This window comes from Ovis aries, chromosome 8 (assembly GCF_016772045.2).
Source record: "Ovis aries strain OAR_USU_Benz2616 breed Rambouillet chromosome 8, ARS-UI_Ramb_v3.0, whole genome shotgun sequence".
Taxonomy (NCBI): Eukaryota; Metazoa; Chordata; class Mammalia; order Artiodactyla; family Bovidae; genus Ovis; species Ovis aries.
In genome coordinates this window covers 84,556,066-84,574,455 of record NC_056061.1, presented here as the reverse complement: position 1 = coordinate 84,574,455, position 18,390 = coordinate 84,556,066, and the positions used below count along the sequence as shown (strand labels likewise).

At 51.5% G+C, this 18,390-nt stretch overlaps 1 protein-coding gene across 3 annotated transcripts in view; it reads left to right on the top strand.

Moving 5' to 3' along the window:
• Positions 1–18,390, top strand: part of AGPAT4 (1-acylglycerol-3-phosphate O-acyltransferase 4) — a 134,248-nt gene that overhangs the window by 91,194 nt on the left and 24,664 nt on the right. For all 3 annotated transcript variants that reach the window (XM_027972637.3, XM_027972636.3, XM_027972638.3), the window contains exon 3: positions 14,080–14,249. In XM_027972637.3, coding sequence (XP_027828438.2) covers positions 14,080–14,249 — 170 coding nt within the window. The remainder of the gene's footprint in view (positions 1–14,079; positions 14,250–18,390) is intronic.

The window sequence follows — 18,390 nt, the reverse complement described above, 5'->3', positions numbered from 1 at the left end:
TGAAACGACTTAGCACTTAGCGCGCACGTAGTCTGTTGGCCAAGTGGACTTAATTATGACCCAAGGGCCAACCACTGGCTTTTCTAATGATTTCCTTCTGATTGCCTTTCCTCTAGAGTGGGTATTTTGTTCCTCTTCCCTTCAGAACTCCTGGGGCCTGGCACATTGCTCATCTTCCTTTACCGTCCCTGTGACTGGAGAGTGAGCTGGTGTTCAGAGGCTGAGGTGGAGGTGGGATCTTTCTACGCCTTTGATCACGATCTTATGACCTAGGAATCTGATAGCACTTCATTTTGTTTTCTTCTGCGTGAAACGCCTGTCGCTCCTGTTTTGATCTGTCATAGGTAATTGAAACTAGCTGAAACTCTGGCAAAGACAGAAGCAGAAAGCAAAATTTTGTGTGTTTTCTGTAACATTTTTTTGGGAGGGGGGAGGAAATAGAAAAGGATCAACTCACCTTGTGTTTTCTTAAAACGAATAGACTTTATTTTTTTTTACCAGCACTTTTTGGTTTCCAGGAGAACTGTGCAAAAGTACAGTTTCCATACACTGCTTGTCCCTTGATCCAACACAGAGATACATACACACACTTACACACACAGTTTTCCCTAGCTTATTATGTTTCATTAATGTGATTCTTTTTTTACCCCTGATGAAGCTGTGTTGATACACTGAGATTCCTAAAGTCCAAAATGTACCTTAGGGATCTCTGTGTCATACTGCCTGTGGGTCTCAGTAAAATCATGTTGTTGGTCATTTCCTAGGTCATATCTGACTCTTTGCGATGCCATGGACTGCAGCACGCCAGGCTTCCCTGTCCTTTACTCTCTCCTGGAGTCACCCTCAAGAAGCTCTTCATGATAACATCATAGCAATATGATAGTGATACCGAGATCACATGGTGGTGTCACATATCCACCTGACGGTGTCAGACGGGATAGTTGCCTGCGCTGCACATCCTCTGTGTTCCACCTGCTCACCCTGCCTTCCAACCCCCAGCGCCTCGCACTTTCCAAACACACGGCCACAGACAAGATGCAGCCCGTCGAAGAGCCACCTTGCTGAGGTCACCCTGTTTTTAAAAGTTCTGTATTTCATAGAACCTAAGACATTGTTAATTGTAAGGTACCTCATTATTTTATATACTTTTTAAGAAGAAGACATGAAACTAGGCACATCCTGGGTGCCCTTGATCTCAGGCATACTAAAATGAGAACAGTACGCATCTCAGAATTAATAAGATGTTACCCAGAGTGCAGGGCCTGCACAAATACAGTGCTTTATTGAAATTAAAATAAATATTTGAAAGAACTGCACCATGATCCCAGTTTGGCCTCTTTAGGGTGTCAGTGAGGGCTTTGTAGGGGGAGTGGTTGGGGGGTGATGCAGGAAAGTAAAGCAGCAGGAAATTGAGGGACAGTGTGAGTCTGGGCCCCCTCCCCCGGACAGCCTGGGTCCTGGGGGTGCGCAAACCAGAGAGGAATCTTCACTCTCTTGGTGGCCCTGGCCAGGTTACTAGACCTTTCTGAGCCTCAGTCTCTGCATCTGTGTGGAGTAATGCTAACTGGGTTACTCTGGGGCCAGTGAACTAGTTGTTTGTGTAGGACAGGCTCATTGCCTGCATCCACAGTAAGGAATTCTAGCCCTTCCTCCCTCCATCCTTGGCTTCTCCACCTTTACTTCCTCCTCTGACTCATGTATGTCCTTCCACTGTCCCCCATGGTAAAGAATCAGCCTGCAGTGCAGGAGACCCAGGTTTGATCCCTGGATGGGGAAGACCCCCCCCCCCCCCACAGAGGAGGGCATGGCAACCCACTCCCGTATTGTTGCCTGGAAAATTCCACGGACAGAGGAGCCTGGTGGGCTACAGTCCATGGGGTTGCAAAGAGTCAGACATGACTGAGCAGCTAACATACACACACACATACACACACACACACACACACACACACACACACACACACACACACACTGTCCCCCCAGCGGTCAGCCTGGCCTGGGTCACCTCACCTTCATTCTCACTGCCTTGCAAGCCCTCTGGGTGCTGGAGATTTTGCATCAGCCTTGGACTCAGCCAGAATTAACGAGGGCTGGATGGGGATTACCTAGGGCAGTTTGCAGATGGCAGAACCTCATAATTCTTAGCCTTGGTCTTCCCAGGGCTGCCAAGCAATTAGGGTTTAGTAGCTGGTTGTGGTGCCCACCCACTGGCTTCAGGACTTGATTAGATAAAGCTCAGACAAGCCCCAGGGAAAAGATTTGTCAGGGACCTTTGTGAATGAGATTGAGATATAATTGAAGTACAGGTTTATTGTTTGAAAATTGCAAAGATTCTCAGAACATGAGTTCTGGCCTCTTCATGAGGCCAGCAGGGTGACAGAACCCTGCCATCCACTGTGGGGAATTCCAGGTGGCAGCCCCCGAGCGCAGCAGTCCTGCTACCCCAGATCTGCGTGACCTTGGGAGAGCCATGTGCGTTCCATTTTGTCATCTGTGAAGTGGGGAATAAATGTCCACCTCGTCTGTCTCAGCAGATGGCCATTCAGGGTGCTTGAGGTGATGCTGGTAGGAGCCCCATGGGGCCGTGGGTGCCAGTCAACCCTGACCATTCGTTTCCAGCTCGTTCCTAGAGCCACACCAGTGCTTGTTGCCATGGTTACTGCTAGCTTGATAAGGACTCTGACTGCCAGATTTAGCCAGTAAAAATTCAGGACTCCCCGTTAAATTTGAATATCAGATAAACATCGAATAATTGTTATTATGAGTATCTCCCAGACATGGCACGGTGGATATGTTAGCACATCTTTCACCTGGCATTGCAGGAGACGTGCGTGTGCTGAAGCATCATCTGAAGCTTATCTGATATTCAAATTTCATTGGGCACTTTGCATTCTGTCTGGAAACCTTAACAGGGACAGAATGTTACCTTGCTGAAAGCGCAAGAAGTTTTGTATGAAATAACTGATGTTAGGATTGGTCCAGAGCTCTCTGGTGGTCTCATTTATCGCCAGTCAGAGAAGGGCAAACAATCTGTATGTTATTCTCGCAATTAAAAGTGACTCTGACAGGGCTTTCCTGGTGGTCCCTTGGGATCCACATGGCAATGCAGGAGACACAGCTTCAATCCCTGGTTTGGGAAGATTCCACATGCGGAGAAGCAGCTGAGTGCGACCGCCACGGCTACTGAGCCCCCACGCACTCTAGAGCCCAGGCACCGCAGCTAGAGAGCGGCCCCCGTGGGTCAGAGCTAGAGAGCGCCCCCGTGGGTCGCAGCTAGAGAGCAGCCCCTTGTGAGTCGAAGCTGGAGAGCAGCCCCCGTGGGTCGCAGCTAGAGAAAACCCAGTGAAGAGACCCAGCACAGCCAAAACTAAATGAATGACGCAGATGATCGGTTTAAAGTAAGTTACTCTGACAGAGAAACCATTTCTGCATTAGAAAAGACAAAACCGAGAACCTGTGGCCTCCTAGGCTGAGAGAAGGAAACGATTTCTTGTGGAGAAAACATTTTTTTAATCAATAATTGCAGGGTAGTTTCTGCCTCACATTTCTGGCCCTAAAATTTAGTTTGGGAATTGTGTGCGTTTCAGCATCTCAATTTTTTATGATCCTTTTCAACAATCACAGTATGTGTATTTCTGTCAGTAATGAATCTCGTTTATGAATGTAAGGCTCACTATATTTTGACGAGGGAAGATGAGAGAAAACATTAAATGGATGACAATTTAGAGTAGATATTTATCTTCAGTAGATTTTACACTGTAAGTGTTCCTAAAGAGATTAATGGCGGGAGGAGAAGGTGACGACAGAGGATGAGATGGTCGGATGGCATCACCGACTTGATGGACGTAAGTTTGAGTGAACTCTGGGAGTTGGTGATGGACAGGGAAGCCTGGCGTGCTGCAGTCCATCGGGTCGCAAAGAATCGGACACAACTGAGGGACTGAATTGAACTGAACTGAACTGAAAGAGATTAATAACTTTTTAATGTTGCTTAAATTTTTTAAAATTATTTTTTATGGCTGGGTAATATTCCATTGCGTGTAAGTATTACATCTTCTCTGTGTATCATTGTCCCATTCCTCTGTTGATGGCCATTTAGCTGCTTCCATGTCCTGGCTATTGTAAATAGCACTGCAGTGAACTGGGGTTCACGTGTCTTTTTGAATTATGGTTTTCTCTAGATTTATTCCCAGGAGTGGGATTAAATGGGCCCAAGCGCTCTGCCACCCTTAACGGATTTTTGACATGACCTGGATCCTTGTGAATTTTCTCTTAGCTACAAATCATGGCATCAGCAGCTGTGAAATGATGGCAATTCATGGATATTTATCTGTGCAAGCCCTGTTCTGTGTGCTGTGGGCAGCAGGACAACAAGCTGGATGAGTCCCTCCCTGAGGGACTGTGTGGTCCGTGTGGAAGGAGACCACAGACCCAACAGAACCGGACTTTCGAGAAAGAACATGAGATCCAAGGGAGAAAGGTGATCGCTCATTACCACTGCTGTCTGGAGTTCCTTTTCAAACGCTTATGTTCAGTCGCTCAGTCACATGTGACTCCCTGGACTCCAGGCTTCCTGGTCCTTCACCATCTCCCAGAGTTGGCTCAAACTCATGTCCACTGAGTCGGTGATGCCATTCAACCATCTCATTCTCTGTCACCTCCTTCTCCTTTTGCCTTCAGTCTTTCCCAGCATCAGGGTCTTTCCCAATGAGTCAGTTCTTCACATCAGTTCTTGGCCAAAGTATTGGAGTTTCAGCTTCAGCATCAGCCCTTCCAGTGAATATTCAGGGTTGATTTCCTTGAAGATTGACTGGTTTGATCTCCTTGTAGTCAAGGGTCTTCAAGAGTCTTCTCCAGCCCCACTGTATGAAAGCATCAGTTCTTTGGTGCTCAGCCTTTAGTCAAACATTAGTCTTTTTTAAAACTATTTATTTATTTGTGGCTGCGTCAGGGGAGGGAGGCCTTAGGGAGGTCTTAGCTCGGCACAAGGGCTCTGGTTGAGGTGCTCCGGTTCAGTGCTCGCAGCGCAGAGGCTTAGCTGCTCTGCGGCATGTGGGGTCTTAGTTCCCTCCCGAGGGATCAAACCCACATCCCCCGCATCGAAAGGTGGATTCTTAATCACTGGGCCACCAGGGAAGTCCCAAGTGTTAGTCTTATTCAGTGTTCATAACAGTTTTGTGAGTGATGTTTTATTATTCCTTTTTCACATCTAAACCTAAAAGCTAGAGAGATTCAGTGATATGCCCGTGTCAGCGGTGGTGGTGGGGGGTGGTAGTAAATGACGGAGCGGGGATTCAGATCAGGGCTGCCTGACTTCAGAGGATCATAGACACTGTCCCTAAGGGGAATTTAGAAGAGAGACAGATTACTTCTCATAGAAGGTGGGGGTGGTCCCAAGTTCATGGACAAGATCTTCATTTGAGCTGAAGCTTGGAACTTGGAGAAGGTTTGGGGATTCTATGGAAGGGAAAGGCTTTTCTGGCCAAGAGAACAACTTGGACAAGAGGCCAAGGGTAGGTACGGTGAGTTCTAGGTGATTCTAGGAACAGTGTATAGTTCAGTTTGGCCTTAGCTCAACGGATGCAGAAGAAAGAGGGTGGACCAAGCAGTAGAGGGTGGACCAAGCAGTAGAGGCTGGTGAAGGAGTCTCACTTCCTCTGTGGATAGTGAGGACTCAATGAGTGTGTTAAGCTGGTGTTGGGCACAGGCTAGATGAGATCCATGGGGTTTTTCCAGACAAGAATCCTGGAGTGGGTTGCCATACCCTGTTCCAGCGGATCTTCCTGACCCAGGGATTGAACCTTGGTCTCCTGCATTGCAGACAGATTCTTTACCGTCTGAGCCACCAGGGAAGCCAGGAGCAAATCCTGCACAGAAACACGCATGTCCCCAGGGCTGGGAGGTCGTGATGGAGATGTGGTGTGGTCCAGGGCTGGGAGGACATGATGGAGATGCCATGTGGTCCTGGGCTGGGAGGATGCGATGGAGATGCTGTGTGGTCCTGGGCTGGGAGGATGCGATGGAGATGCCGTGTGGTCCAGGGCTGGGAGGACGTGATGGAGATGCCGTGTGGTCCTGGGCTGGGAGGATGCGATGGAGATGCCGTGTGGTCCAGGGCTGGGAGGACGTGATGGAGATGCTGTGTGGTCCGGGGCTGAGAGGACACAATGGAGATGCTGTGTGGTCCTGGGCTGGGAGGACACAATGGAGATGCCGTGTGGTCCAGGGCCGGGAGGACACAATGGAGATGCGGTGTGGTCCAGGGCTGGGAGGACGTGATGGAGATGCTGTGTAGTCTGGGGCCGAGAGGACACGATGGAGCTGCCGTGTGGTCCTGGGCTGGGAGGACACGATGGAGCTGCCGTGTGGTCTGGGTCTGGGAGGACGTGATGGAGATGCGGTGTGGTCCAGGAGTAGTGGCTTCTGGTGTTGCCGTCTCTATCAGAGACGTCCTGCAGGGCTTCCCAACCTTCCCCTCATTCTAAGGAGCTTTTTCAGACATTGTTTTTCTAATCATCCTATGAAATGTTAGTAGCACAGATACACCGAGTATCTGTTTATGGGCTTCGTGCCTCAGCATCGCTTAGTGACCTGGGCACTTAAGTGGGAAAAGCAGTGCCCGGGTGATTGGGGTGTGGATGGAAATGTTGCAGATACAACTGGGCGCCCAGTTCGGTGTCACGGAAAGAAAGTACTGAAATCTGGTTATGGCAAAAAGGTATATGCTGGGGGATTAACTAGAAATAGTTCAAAATAAGGGGCATCCCAAGTAGCTCTAGTGGTAAAGAACCTTCCTGCCAAAGCAGGAGATGCAAGAGATGTGGGTTCGGTCCCTGAGTCGGGAAGCTCCCCTGGAGGAGGGTTTAACAACTCACTCCAGTATTCTTCCCTGGAGAATTCCATGGACAGAGGAGCCTGGTGGGTTACAGTCCATGGGGTTGCAAAGTCAGACACGACTGAAGCGACTTGGCACACAGCACAGATCAAACTAAAATATAAGTAAGTCTGCAACAGGCAGCGGTCTCACATCACACCCCAGAAACTTCTTCCATTTTGCATTTTGGAAAATCCTGTGGCTGAGAGGTTTCATTTTTAACCTAAATTATCAGCCAAATTATTAAAAAAAACATTATAAGTGCATAATTATATACACTTAGTTTATAGATTACATATAAATTATGTATGTGATTGTATAATTATTAAGATTGGATGAAGTTAATTATAAAAATGCCATTTTCCTCAATCTTGATGACATCTCCCCACATCCCCGACTTGGGGAGTTCTGGCTGCTGGTGTTTGAACAGTGAACTCTAATCAACAGTCTGGATTTCGAGGTCTTTTCTGCAGGAACTTTGCCTCCCTGTCTTACTAGTGTTCTCGACACTGTTTCCAGAAAGGGCTGCAGAGAGGAGTGAAATGTCATTCATGGCAGGTGCAAATGGGCACACGGGGAGAGGTTTGGTGGGAAAGGAGGGAGTCCCCCACAACCACCTGGGCTTGCAGAAGGGGTCGGCTGTGGGTTTGGAGAATTGCTGGGGTTCCTGGGTGCGTGTGGACCCCTGGGATCCAGCACAGTAGGAGCCGGGTCTTACAGCTGCCCAGCATCTGGACTGGGACGACCAACATCAGGGCTGAAGGCAGGGGGGTCACCTGCTGCTTATTTTTCCTGGCTGTCCCCTCTGTCCATTCATCATTTCTTTTGCCATCATCGCTGTGTTATCCTTGGTGGTCATAGCTTTCAGGAGGAGAAAAACCCTGTTTCCAGGGCAGGCGAGTGTGAAATGCTGTCATCGCTTTAGCACATGTACCCTTCCTGGCAGCCTTGAGGTGGGCGTTTTCATCTCACAGAGAAGGGCTTCCCAAGGCCAGAGGTGTGTTTTCTCCTCTAAACTCTATCTCTTCCCTCCCTAAAGGCGCTTTCTCTCCCCGTCACCTGATACTCATGGCTTTAGTGTCCTCATGGACTCTCGTAGGTCTCCCTGTCTGGGTTCGAGGCCCAGCGCACTGACCTCCTGGCGCTGGGAGCTGGCCCAGCTGCTCAGCCTCAGTGTTTCCATGTCCTCAGCTGTGAAATGGGAACAGTGATGTATGCGCTGACTCAGGGGATGTTGGTTGTTACGGTTTTCCTCCTTCTTTGCAAATATGAACCAGGTGCTTCTCCCCCCGCTGCACTCTCCTTTTTGTTCATCTACGTCCTCTTTCCTATTTGTGATCGAGCTACACAGCACAGATGTGTTCCTCAGTTGATGTGCCCTTGCAGCCAGAGTCTGGCCCCCCCACCCCGATCCGCCTCTGAAATCCGAGGCGGCAGGTTGAGATTTGCAGTGATGGTCACTTCCTCTCCCTCCCGCCCCGCCCTAGTCATTACCTTGAAGAGCTCAGAGCCGGCCCCACCCGGCTCCACGCGGGGTTTGCCAAGCAGGCAGCAATGACTGGCCAGGGCCGGGCGTGGCCCCGAGTCGCAGGATCCAGAGGTGCCCGAGCTCCTGGAAGACACCTGTGTGGGCCTTCTCCAGCGTGTCTGGCCACCCTGCCCTTGGGACGTGGCCGCCAAAAATAAAAAATGAAAATAATAAAGTGCAAAATAGAGCAAAGTGAACATTTTTAAATGGGACAGGAAGCTTCAAAATTGCTGTTATATTGAAGAAACCTCAGCTGTACGTCTTGTCTGTTGCCAATGTCTGACCACCGCCCCCCCCGGGGGGGCCCTGTGGGCCCAGTCCACACCTCTGGGGAGAATGGGGTGACTGGGGTGTCCCCTGGCTCCTACGAGGCCCAGAAATTAATATGCAGGCTGAGATCGCAGTGGGCGGAAGGACCTTGATGATATTAAGTGTTGGCTCCTTTCAGGGCCGGAGGATGCAGGAGCTGATTCCAGTGATGGGGCCCTGGGCCAGCAGGCCACCCGCTTGACCACGGATCTCACATCTGTGTGGGGCGGATTCTCCCTTCCTGTTTCCCTGCATCCACTCCAGCTTCTGCTTTAAACAAATACTGACATTTCCGTTTACAGCTTTCCTTTTGCATCTGGCTCAGTGGTAAAGAACCCTCCTGCCACTGCAGGAGACACAAGTTCAATCCCTGGGTCGGGAAGATTCCCCCCCTGCTCACCACCCCAGAGGGGGAAGGGCCAACCCACGCCAGTGTTCTTGCCCAGGAAACCCCACAGACAGAGGAGCTTGGTGGGGTCCATGGGGTCGCAAAGAGTCAGGCGTAGCAACTAAGCACGCATATACTCTTCAATCCATAATTCTACTTGTTGGTGTACCTATGTTGGAGAAATCCTTACACAATTTTCTAAAAAACATGCATTTTCAAGGATGTTTACTACAATATTTGTAACAATAAGAAACAGGGTTGGGGAGGGATGCTAATGGACGGTGGAACGGCTGAATAAATCATAATATGTCCGAAGCAGGAGCTGCCAGGCAGCTGGTTATCCCAAGTGGAACTGCCATTCTGACTAGTTTTGACCTGGAAAATGGCAATTTCCTGAATTGAACAAAGGATGAGTTATTCCTGTGCCCCTGTTCTTCATCTTTAAGATGGGGACAGTCCGACTCTTTGCGACCCCACGGACCGTAGCCCTGCCAGGCTCCTCTGTCCATGGGATTCTCCAGGCCAGAACACTGGAGTGGGTGGCCAGGCCCTCCTCCTGACCCAGGGGATGAACCTGCATCTCTTACATTGGCAGGCAGGTTCTTTACCACTAAACGTGAGGATTTAATGCAATTGCACATGGCCTTGGAACATGGCCCAGCCCACATCCAGAGCCCAGTCCATAATTGCTGATACCTCTGTGTATCTATCTGTATTAACATGGAAATAACCCCAAATACACTGTTTGGAGAAAATAATTGCATGCGTGTGTTTACAAAGGTCAATAAAGTTTGAACCCATTCAAGGGGGGAAAACTGTGTGTGTGCGCACACGTGCGCGTGTAACCCCCTAAGGACGGGCCACCTCCCAAGCTGTTCCTTGTGTTTAACTCTGAGGAAGGGAGCAGGACTGTGGTTGTTGGTGAGGAACTGCCCAGCGTTCAACCAGAGAGGCAGAGCTGCTGGCAGATACCCATGCCCAGAAGGGAGTGGTCCTTAGTCACATGTGGGGGCTGACCGGCCCTGGAGGGTTGTGGTCTGTGCAGCTCACGCTGGAGCTGGAAGGCCCAGGGCTGGCCCTCGGGAAGGGGCGATGGATGTGGACGGAGGGGACTCAGAGGTCAGGCTCCCCCTCCGAGGCCAGACTGAGACTGCAGTGGGTTAGTTCACCTGGCGTGGGGCAGGGGCAGATGACGTGGGCGATGTGGGGGCGGAAGCCAAGCCCTCCAGCAGGAGCAGACCCACCCGGGCCAGGGAGTCAGGAGCCGAGGGGATGGAGAGGAGGGAGCCGTTGCTGTGCGGCTGCTGCTTCTCCCCGGGAGGTGAATCAGCAGTCAGCCACCAGGCGCCTGCGGAGCCCGCCCCGCCTCCTGAGACCTTCCCAAGGGGGCCTTTGAAGTGAGAGTGAAAGCCGCTCAGTCGTGTCTGACTCTTTGCGACCCCAGGGACTACACAGCCCACGGAGTCCTCCAGGCCAGAGTACTGGAGTAGGGAGCCTTTCCCTTCTCCAGGGGATCTTCCCAACCCAGGGATCGAACCCAGGTCTCCCACACTGCAGGCAGATTCTTTACCAGCTGAGCTACAACTGGAAACAAACCAGAAAGGGGATTTGGATAGACATGCCTTAGGGCCCTCAAGGGGAATGGCACAGTTTCCTCTAAATTCTTCTGGATTAATTGAATTATTTTTCATTTAGACTATAAATACATTTCTTGTTAATTAAAAAAAAGAAATGAAACCCCTTAGGAGGAAAAAGGAAAACTATTTTACCCGGTGAGGTTTCAGTGTTGAGTTGAGTAACTCCAGCCTGTCGAGGCGAGGGGGGAACCCGGCCTCCCCTGGTCCCCACCTGGCCCGGCTGTCATCGCCTCTCCCTGGGCCTCCGCAGCCACCCCTCACGGGCCCCCCTGCTTCTCCTCTGCTCCCACTCGAGCCCGAGTGCTCTTTTCAGAAAGCAGATTCGGTGCTGCCGCGACCTCCATAAAGAAATGCTCCGGTGACGCCTCGGGGCCTCTGTGGCGCAACCATCAGTCACGACCGCCCACCCTGGTGCGGAAGCCGCTGTGGCTCTGTCCCCCTCTCCACTCCTTCCCGCTTCCCCACGGGGCCATGCCTGCTGTCCGGGGGCCATGTGTGTAAGTCACGGGAGCTGGCTGCTCACCGTCCCCTGTGTGTGCAGAATCACGCTGGGCGCCTGGACCACAGAAGCTGCTGTCATAGCCATCACACCTCCAGCAGCTTTTCCCGTCTGGATTCACAAAGATGCTGAGGCTTCGGGGACGTTGTGAAACGGACTGGGAAGTCTTACAGCCGTCGAGTGGCACCCGCGGCACGGGAGCCTGGCCCCCAGATCCACGCACAGCATCCATCCCAGGCAGCGCCTCTGCCTTCCCAGTCTCGCTGCCTCTTGGTGTGAGGCTGTCTGTTGTCCGAGCCGCGCAAGTTTTGAGGGTGGGACCCCGGGAGCCACCGATGCGTGCGGCCACACCTCCAGTTCCCCGGCACATCCTGCCTACACGTGTCCGGCCACCAGACGGTGTTTGCTGGAAGCACACATGAGACGGCACCGGGCTGGGTCCTGGGGCGAAACGCTGAGGTTAGGGTCTGTGCCTCACGGGGCCTGTGGCCTGTAAGTGGGGGAGGGGGTGGCACCGTGTCGCAGGCTGCGGTGAGTGCCCTGAAAGGGGCTGGGGCAAGTGCTCCCCTGGGCTGGGAGCAGCAGGGCCCAGAGAGGCCTTCAGGAGGTGACAGCTGGACGTGTCCCGGGAGCTGTCCCACTTGACCTGGCTGCATCCTGGATGTGGCTCTGCCTTGGGCTTGTCCAGGCCCCATGATCAGTACCGGGAGGGGTTTGACCTGCGCGCACCGCCCCCCCCCCCCCGATGGCTCCCCCAGGCTTGCTGCCCCCGGAGGACAGCCGCCTGGGGGCTCAGCGTTTTCTCAGCTCTAGGAACAGGCAGACTCTATGGTGTCCACTGGGGGTGTGTTCTGGTTTGTTCCAGACGGGTGGGCAGTGAAGCCTGGGTCTGCTCGGGGCTCGGCCCGTGCTCTGCATAGAACGCCTGTTGTATGTGATGCCCCTAGCATCTCGCAAAAGCCCCTGAGGCCCCCCTTCCAAGATTAGGAGGCTGGGGTGCTTCGGGGTTCACCTGTCCAAAGCCCCAGAGGGTTCGGGCTTAGAAACTAAACTGTAGCGCCTTCCAGAGAGTTCTGGCTCCAGCACCACATCGCCGGTCTGCAGCCTCAAGGAGAGAGAGACTTCCAAGGGCAGCAAGTCCAGCCTTTCATACACGAGGCTTGGCTGGGCTTTGTCTGTGTGTGTGTGTGTGTGTGTGTGTGGGTTTGTGCATGCAGGGGTGCATGTGTGGGCGTGCATGTGTGCGTGTGTCAGGGCGGGTGATGAGTGAGTGAGTGCCTGATGGGTGCCTCTCTAAGTGGTGGTAAAAAGGAGCATGTCCTTCACAGAGCTTCCCCTGTGGCTCAGCAGGTACAAGAATCCAGCTGCAACACAGCAGACACAAGAGATGCGGGTTCAGTCCCTGGATTGGGAAGGTCCCCTGGAGGAGGAAATCGCAACCCATTCTGCTATTCTTGAAAAATCCCATGGAGAGTGGAATCTGTTCATGGGGTTCTCAAGGCAAGAATACTGAAGTGGTTTCCCGTTCCCTTCTCCAAAGAGATCCAACCAGTCCATCCTAAAGGAGATCAGTCCTGGGAGTTCATTGGAAGGATTGATGCTGAAGCTGATGCTCTAATACTTTGGCCACCTGAGCAAAGAACTGACTCATTTGAAAAGACCCTGATGCTGGGAAAGATTGCAGGCGGGAGGAGAAGGGAACAACAGAGGATGAGATGGCTGGAGGGCATCACCGACTCGATGGACATGAGTTTGAGTCAACTCTGGGAGTTGGTGATGGAGAGGGAGGCCTGGCGTGCTGCAGTTTATGGGGTCGCAAAAAGTCGGACACTGAGCGACTGAACTGAACTGAACTGAGAGGAGCCTGGCGGGCTACAGTCCCTGGGATCACAAAGAATGTGACGTGACTTGGAGACTAAGCATGCACACAGGACCCTTTATTATAACAGTGTTCGTATCACTATGATACGAACTCAGCAGTCAGCTGAGCGACTAAGCCCACCCTTCCCAGAGGGCTCCCTCATCCATCCACCTACCCACCTGCTGAACACACTGTACTGTAACAATGCGGTGCAAAGCTGCTCTATAGCTGCAGTTTGAATTGCCAAGGTTCCGCTGTTCTTCTCAACAATTTCTACCCTGAAGGCTTGTCCTCAGGGCACCAGGTTGGGAGTTGGGCACCTGATTTAGAGGTATCACTGAAGAAAAAAATGGCAAGTTGGTCATTATTGCCTGGAAAAGGACTTTTCCGTTTATAAATGTTTTCATAGTTTCATTGAGGCCCACGAGGGAATGACCCTAATTCATCCTAGCCCTTCAGGTGCTGGTATTTCCCCGCAGGGCTTCATCATGCCTGGTACACTCCAGCATCGTTCGTGGGAGAGAAAAATTGGGTATTTAGTGTTCTTTGATGGAGTTTATAAGTGTCCCAATTAGTCATTTCACAGAGTGTTAATAATTCTGTATCTCGCCTCCTGCTGCCTTTCAGAGCTCTGTAAACACCAGGGCATAGATTCAGGCTTTCAGATTTACTTTTCCCTGAGGTACTTAATCAAGGAATGCAAGTCATTTGCCTTCTCAAATCTTCCTCTCCTCCCCTGGAGACTTGTGGAGTTTTCTCTTCTGGGTTTTTGTTTTTTGTTTTTTTTTTTTTTTTTGCCTTCTCTTTCTAAACCCTTTCAAGGATTGGGATCTTGGCTGAAACGGTCTTGCACTTGACCCCTTGAAGTTGCTTTCCCTTCCAGCTAAGGAGGCAGAACCTTGCTGTGCCAACCTGTCCCAGGGGCCCAGAGCCCTGGTCGCAGAGGTGCATGAAATAAAGGCCTGTCTGTCTCTCTGTTTTAGAGCTGGTGATGCTGCTGGAGTGGTGGTCGGGTACAGAGTGCGTCATCTACACGGACCCCCGAGCCTACCCCAAGTACGGGAAGGAAAACGCCATTGTCGTACTGAACCACAAGTTTGAAATCGACTTCCTCTGCGGCTGGAGCCTAGCTGAGCGCTTTGGGGTCTTAGGGGTAAGTCAGACCCGCACACCTCTTTTGTCCAACACCATAACTGGCCCTTTTGCTCTTGGTTGTTCAGCGCTTGCAGCAGCATTAATCGGCTTGTTGAAATGTTCTTAACTGACTGCTTTTCCTTCTTGCTCAGAATCAAGATGATTGTCTGCTGTGAGCAAGGATCATATTTATTCATCAGTGACGATGTGCATTTAATCTTTGCGGAAACATTTGGGAGTCAGGAACCTGCCCTTATGTAAAACCTACACTTCAATACCCTGCTCCATATCACACAACCGTTAAGTCTATTTGAATTGGAACTCATCCACCTTCGCATTCTTTTTCCCCCCTTTTATTTATTTCAATTTATTTATTTTTAATTGGGGGATAATTACAATATTATGTTAGTTTCTGCCACACATCAACATGAATCAGCCACGGGTATACACACATCTCCTCCCTCTTGAACCTCGCTCCCCAGCCTAGGATACAGAGTGAAGTAAGTCAGAAAGAGAAAAATGAATATGGTATATTAACGCATATATATGGAATCTAGAAAGATGGTACGGATGAACCTATTTGCAGGGCAGGAGTAGAGATGCAGAGAACAGACCGTAGGCACAGTGGGAGAAGGAGGGGGGTACAAATCAAGAGAGTAGCGTTGAAGCATAGACATACCGTACCTGAAATCGCCAGTGGGAATTTGCGGGAGACCGCAGGGGGCCCTGAGCCCTGTGACAGCTTCGTTTTCTTAATCTCTGTGCTCTGCCGGCTCCCTGAGTCACGGGCAGCATTTGCCTCCAAAATGCCCACCTTCATGGGCCTGAGAAAGCTAAATGCCAGGGCCAGGGCATGTGACCTTCAGCATTCTGAATGAATACGAAAGCCTGCTTTTCTCCAACTCATTTGACCTCTTGCCTGCCTTTGGGACTGGGCCTCTCCATTGACCCCTATCATAGTGAATGCAGTGAGGAGTAATGGTTGAGCTCTGAGCAGGTACCAGGCCCTCGGGCTCAGGTGTCCCTACAGGAAGGGCGGCAGGTACTGCCTGGGGCTGGGAGAGGCTCACAGCAGAACTTGGGGAGCCCGTGTGGCACCCGGAGCAGCCCCCACAGACTCAGGGGGGCTGTGCACAGCGCGCTTGTTTTTGGTGGCCCGTGTAGACAAAACCGCAGTGCAGAGAACGTAGGAGTCTGAAGACCATGCGGAGTGGAGCAGACTAAGAATCGGATCCCCCAGCGACAGCCTCGGTGTGTCCAGTCCCCGGCGGCCTGTGGGTCCAGAGTCACTTTGGAACCTCGGGTCTTGTTGGTCTCTGCCTGTTGGGAAGACCCTTGGCTAACAGGGACTCAGTAACCTTATTTATTTTTTTAAATAAAATATTTTTTTATATTTATTTTATTTTTTAGGGACATATTCATTTTCTTAAAAAAAGACAAAACATTGGGCAAAAGGAGAGAGAAGGAAGTATACTTGGAAACAGGTTCCAATAATTTCTTTGGGACAAATAATGGTTGTCATGCCGTTAAACTAAAGCCGTTAGCAGTTTTTCAAGAGATGGAAACAGTGTGAGTCTCTGCTGCTACCTGAAGACTTCTAGAAAACTGGATTGCCTGGGGGCGAGTGTGCTGAAGGGATTTCTAGGGATGGACAGGCCTGCTTGCCAGCAGCTTTCTCCTGTTTTCCTGTTTGTTCTGACATGATGTCTGTGCAGACCTGTGTGTGTGTGTGTGCGTGTGCATTTTCAGGAACAAAACCAGAGATTCGAGTATCCACTTTTATCTGCTGTGGGGGCCTCAGGCAGAGCTCTTAGCGACAGTTCTGTGGCTCTATCCTCTCTGAGAGGAGAGGAAAGCCACCCTAATCCGAGCCCCATCATGGACACAGACCCTCCTCCCTTACAGGAGAGGGTCCGGGGTGTCTTCGCATCCTGACTGGAACTGGTGGTGCAAGCCTTCAAGCTAGGCTTCCCGGGACACCGGTTCTTCAAGCGAAGTTTGGGGGCAGCTGCTGATTTTCTGGGCTTCGCAGGTGGCCTAGGTGTGCTCATGCTTAGGATGTGAGATCCCGTACCTGTGGTCCCCTGGTGGCTTTATGACCTTGGGCTTCTCCTATGTGTCTTTCGCTGGATTTGTGCTGTTTCCAATCCACATGGTATCATTACTGTTTTTCATTTACTGTTTATACATAGACAGCCAGGGCCTCAGTTTGGGTAAAGAATTTGCCCCAGGATGGGAATTAGTGACTCTTGATTTCTCAGTTGCTTCTCTTTCCTCTTGGACGGTACTGAGAGGAAAAGCTGGTGGGTGGTGAGGGGTGGCTGGTGGTGGTGGGCGGTCCCCTCTGTGTCAGAAAACGACCAGGGCAACCCGGGGAGGGAACGTTTCTAGTCTTGTCTCCTCCCCCACCTCCAACTCGTGGTCAGTTCAGGGCTCCTTCTGAGGAGAGAAAACCCTCAGTACCTTCACAGGGTCAGGGATGGGGCAGGACTAAGGAAGCAGGAACACAGAGATGCTCAGGGAAACAAAATCAGCAGCCACGGGGAGGGGTGCCACACAGAGAAGAGGGTGGGCCCCACGGGGTGCTTGGAGGGAAAGTTACCCATGGAGAGCGGACCGGGGACTACAGGGGGCCCAGGATTGAGAAGGGGAGGCTTTCGTGGAGTGGTGACTATCAGCGCCCTTGAGCATTTTTCTAGCAGAGACTCTGAAATCCTGATCAGCACAGCTCAGCACCCTAGGGTGCAGATGCTACAGAAAGTTTACCCAGCAGAGTGACCATCCAGCCCACGACACGGGGACCGCTCATCTCCAGCCCTGACTTCCTGAACGAATACCACCGCAATCGGATTGCGTTTCTCTCTTAGAAACCAAACACCTATCATTGCGTGCAAGGGCACGAGCCTTGCCCCTTGGTCTGGAGACTGTTCAGGAGTTTTAGGAGTCCCACCCAGAGTTGGGTAGGCAGGTCTCAGGACCTCAGCTGGGATGATGCAGTTTCCATCCTCACGGGAGCCCAGGTAACCCAGCTCTGGGGGCCAGCAGGTTGTCTGGGTTCTTGCTGAGATGTTCTCTGGGGACCTGGAGTTGGCACCAGAAGTGGAGGGTTGAAGAGGGAAGCAGCAAGTGACCACGTCTCCCGGCCACCCAGCACTGGGGAAATAGCGGGTGCTGTGGCCATCACAGCCGTCTGTACAAATGCTGATGAAGCCACATGCTGGCAGAGGCACTGCGAGGGGATGAGACAGGATGCCCATGACCTTGTGGGGCTGGGCCAGCTCACGTGGAAGTTGGCAGACTGTTCTCCCCCAAGGGCGAGGGCGGGGATGGGGGACGTTCTCTCTCCCAAGCAGGGAACAGTTACCATCCATTTGTGTCTCCCAGAGCAGCTGAGGTCTGCCTGGAGGGCGCGAGGCTGGAGGAGGAGCTGCCTGGCTCCTTTCCAAAGAGGCCCGTTCACTCCTCCTCCCCTTGACAGGAACCAGGCAGCATCTCGTCATACGGATCGTGGAGCAGTGCTTCTGTCTTCACTGACCTTCAGAAACACTCACCTGAGTCATCTCCTTTTTTTTTTTAAGTATCACATGGTGTTGAGATCCTTCTGGAGTCCAAGAAGTTTGCATTTTACAAGAGAAGGGACGTAATAAGGGAGGTTCCTGATGAGGCATTTTTCATCTTCACATGTAACAGCCCAAGAGGAAGTGAGTTGAAATTGAAGCGAGTGAAATTCAAAGAAATTCTTGCATGCAGCCTCAGTCGCTTCAGTCGTGTCTGACTCTTTGCGACCCTTTGGACTGTAGCCCACCAGGCTTCTCTTTCCATGGGGTTCTTCAGGCAAGAATGCTGGAGTGGGTTGCCATTTCCTCCTCCAGGGGATCTTCCCAACCCAGGGATCAAACCCACGTCTCTTGCATCTTCTGCACTGGCAGCACCACATGAGGAGTCCTGAAATTCTTGAGAGGAGGGTTAGTAAATGTGAAATTGGTTTTGGGGAGAAAGCACTGGGATTCTTTCAAAAAAAGAGAAAACAGGAGAGGCCTTCCAGTCTTTTATGACCTTTTCCCCCGTTTGGTCATTCTGGGGTCCTGTCCCTGCGACTCTGGTTCCCTTAGAGCTGGAGGGCTGGCATGGGCCCTGGTCATGGTCTTTAAGGGATTCTC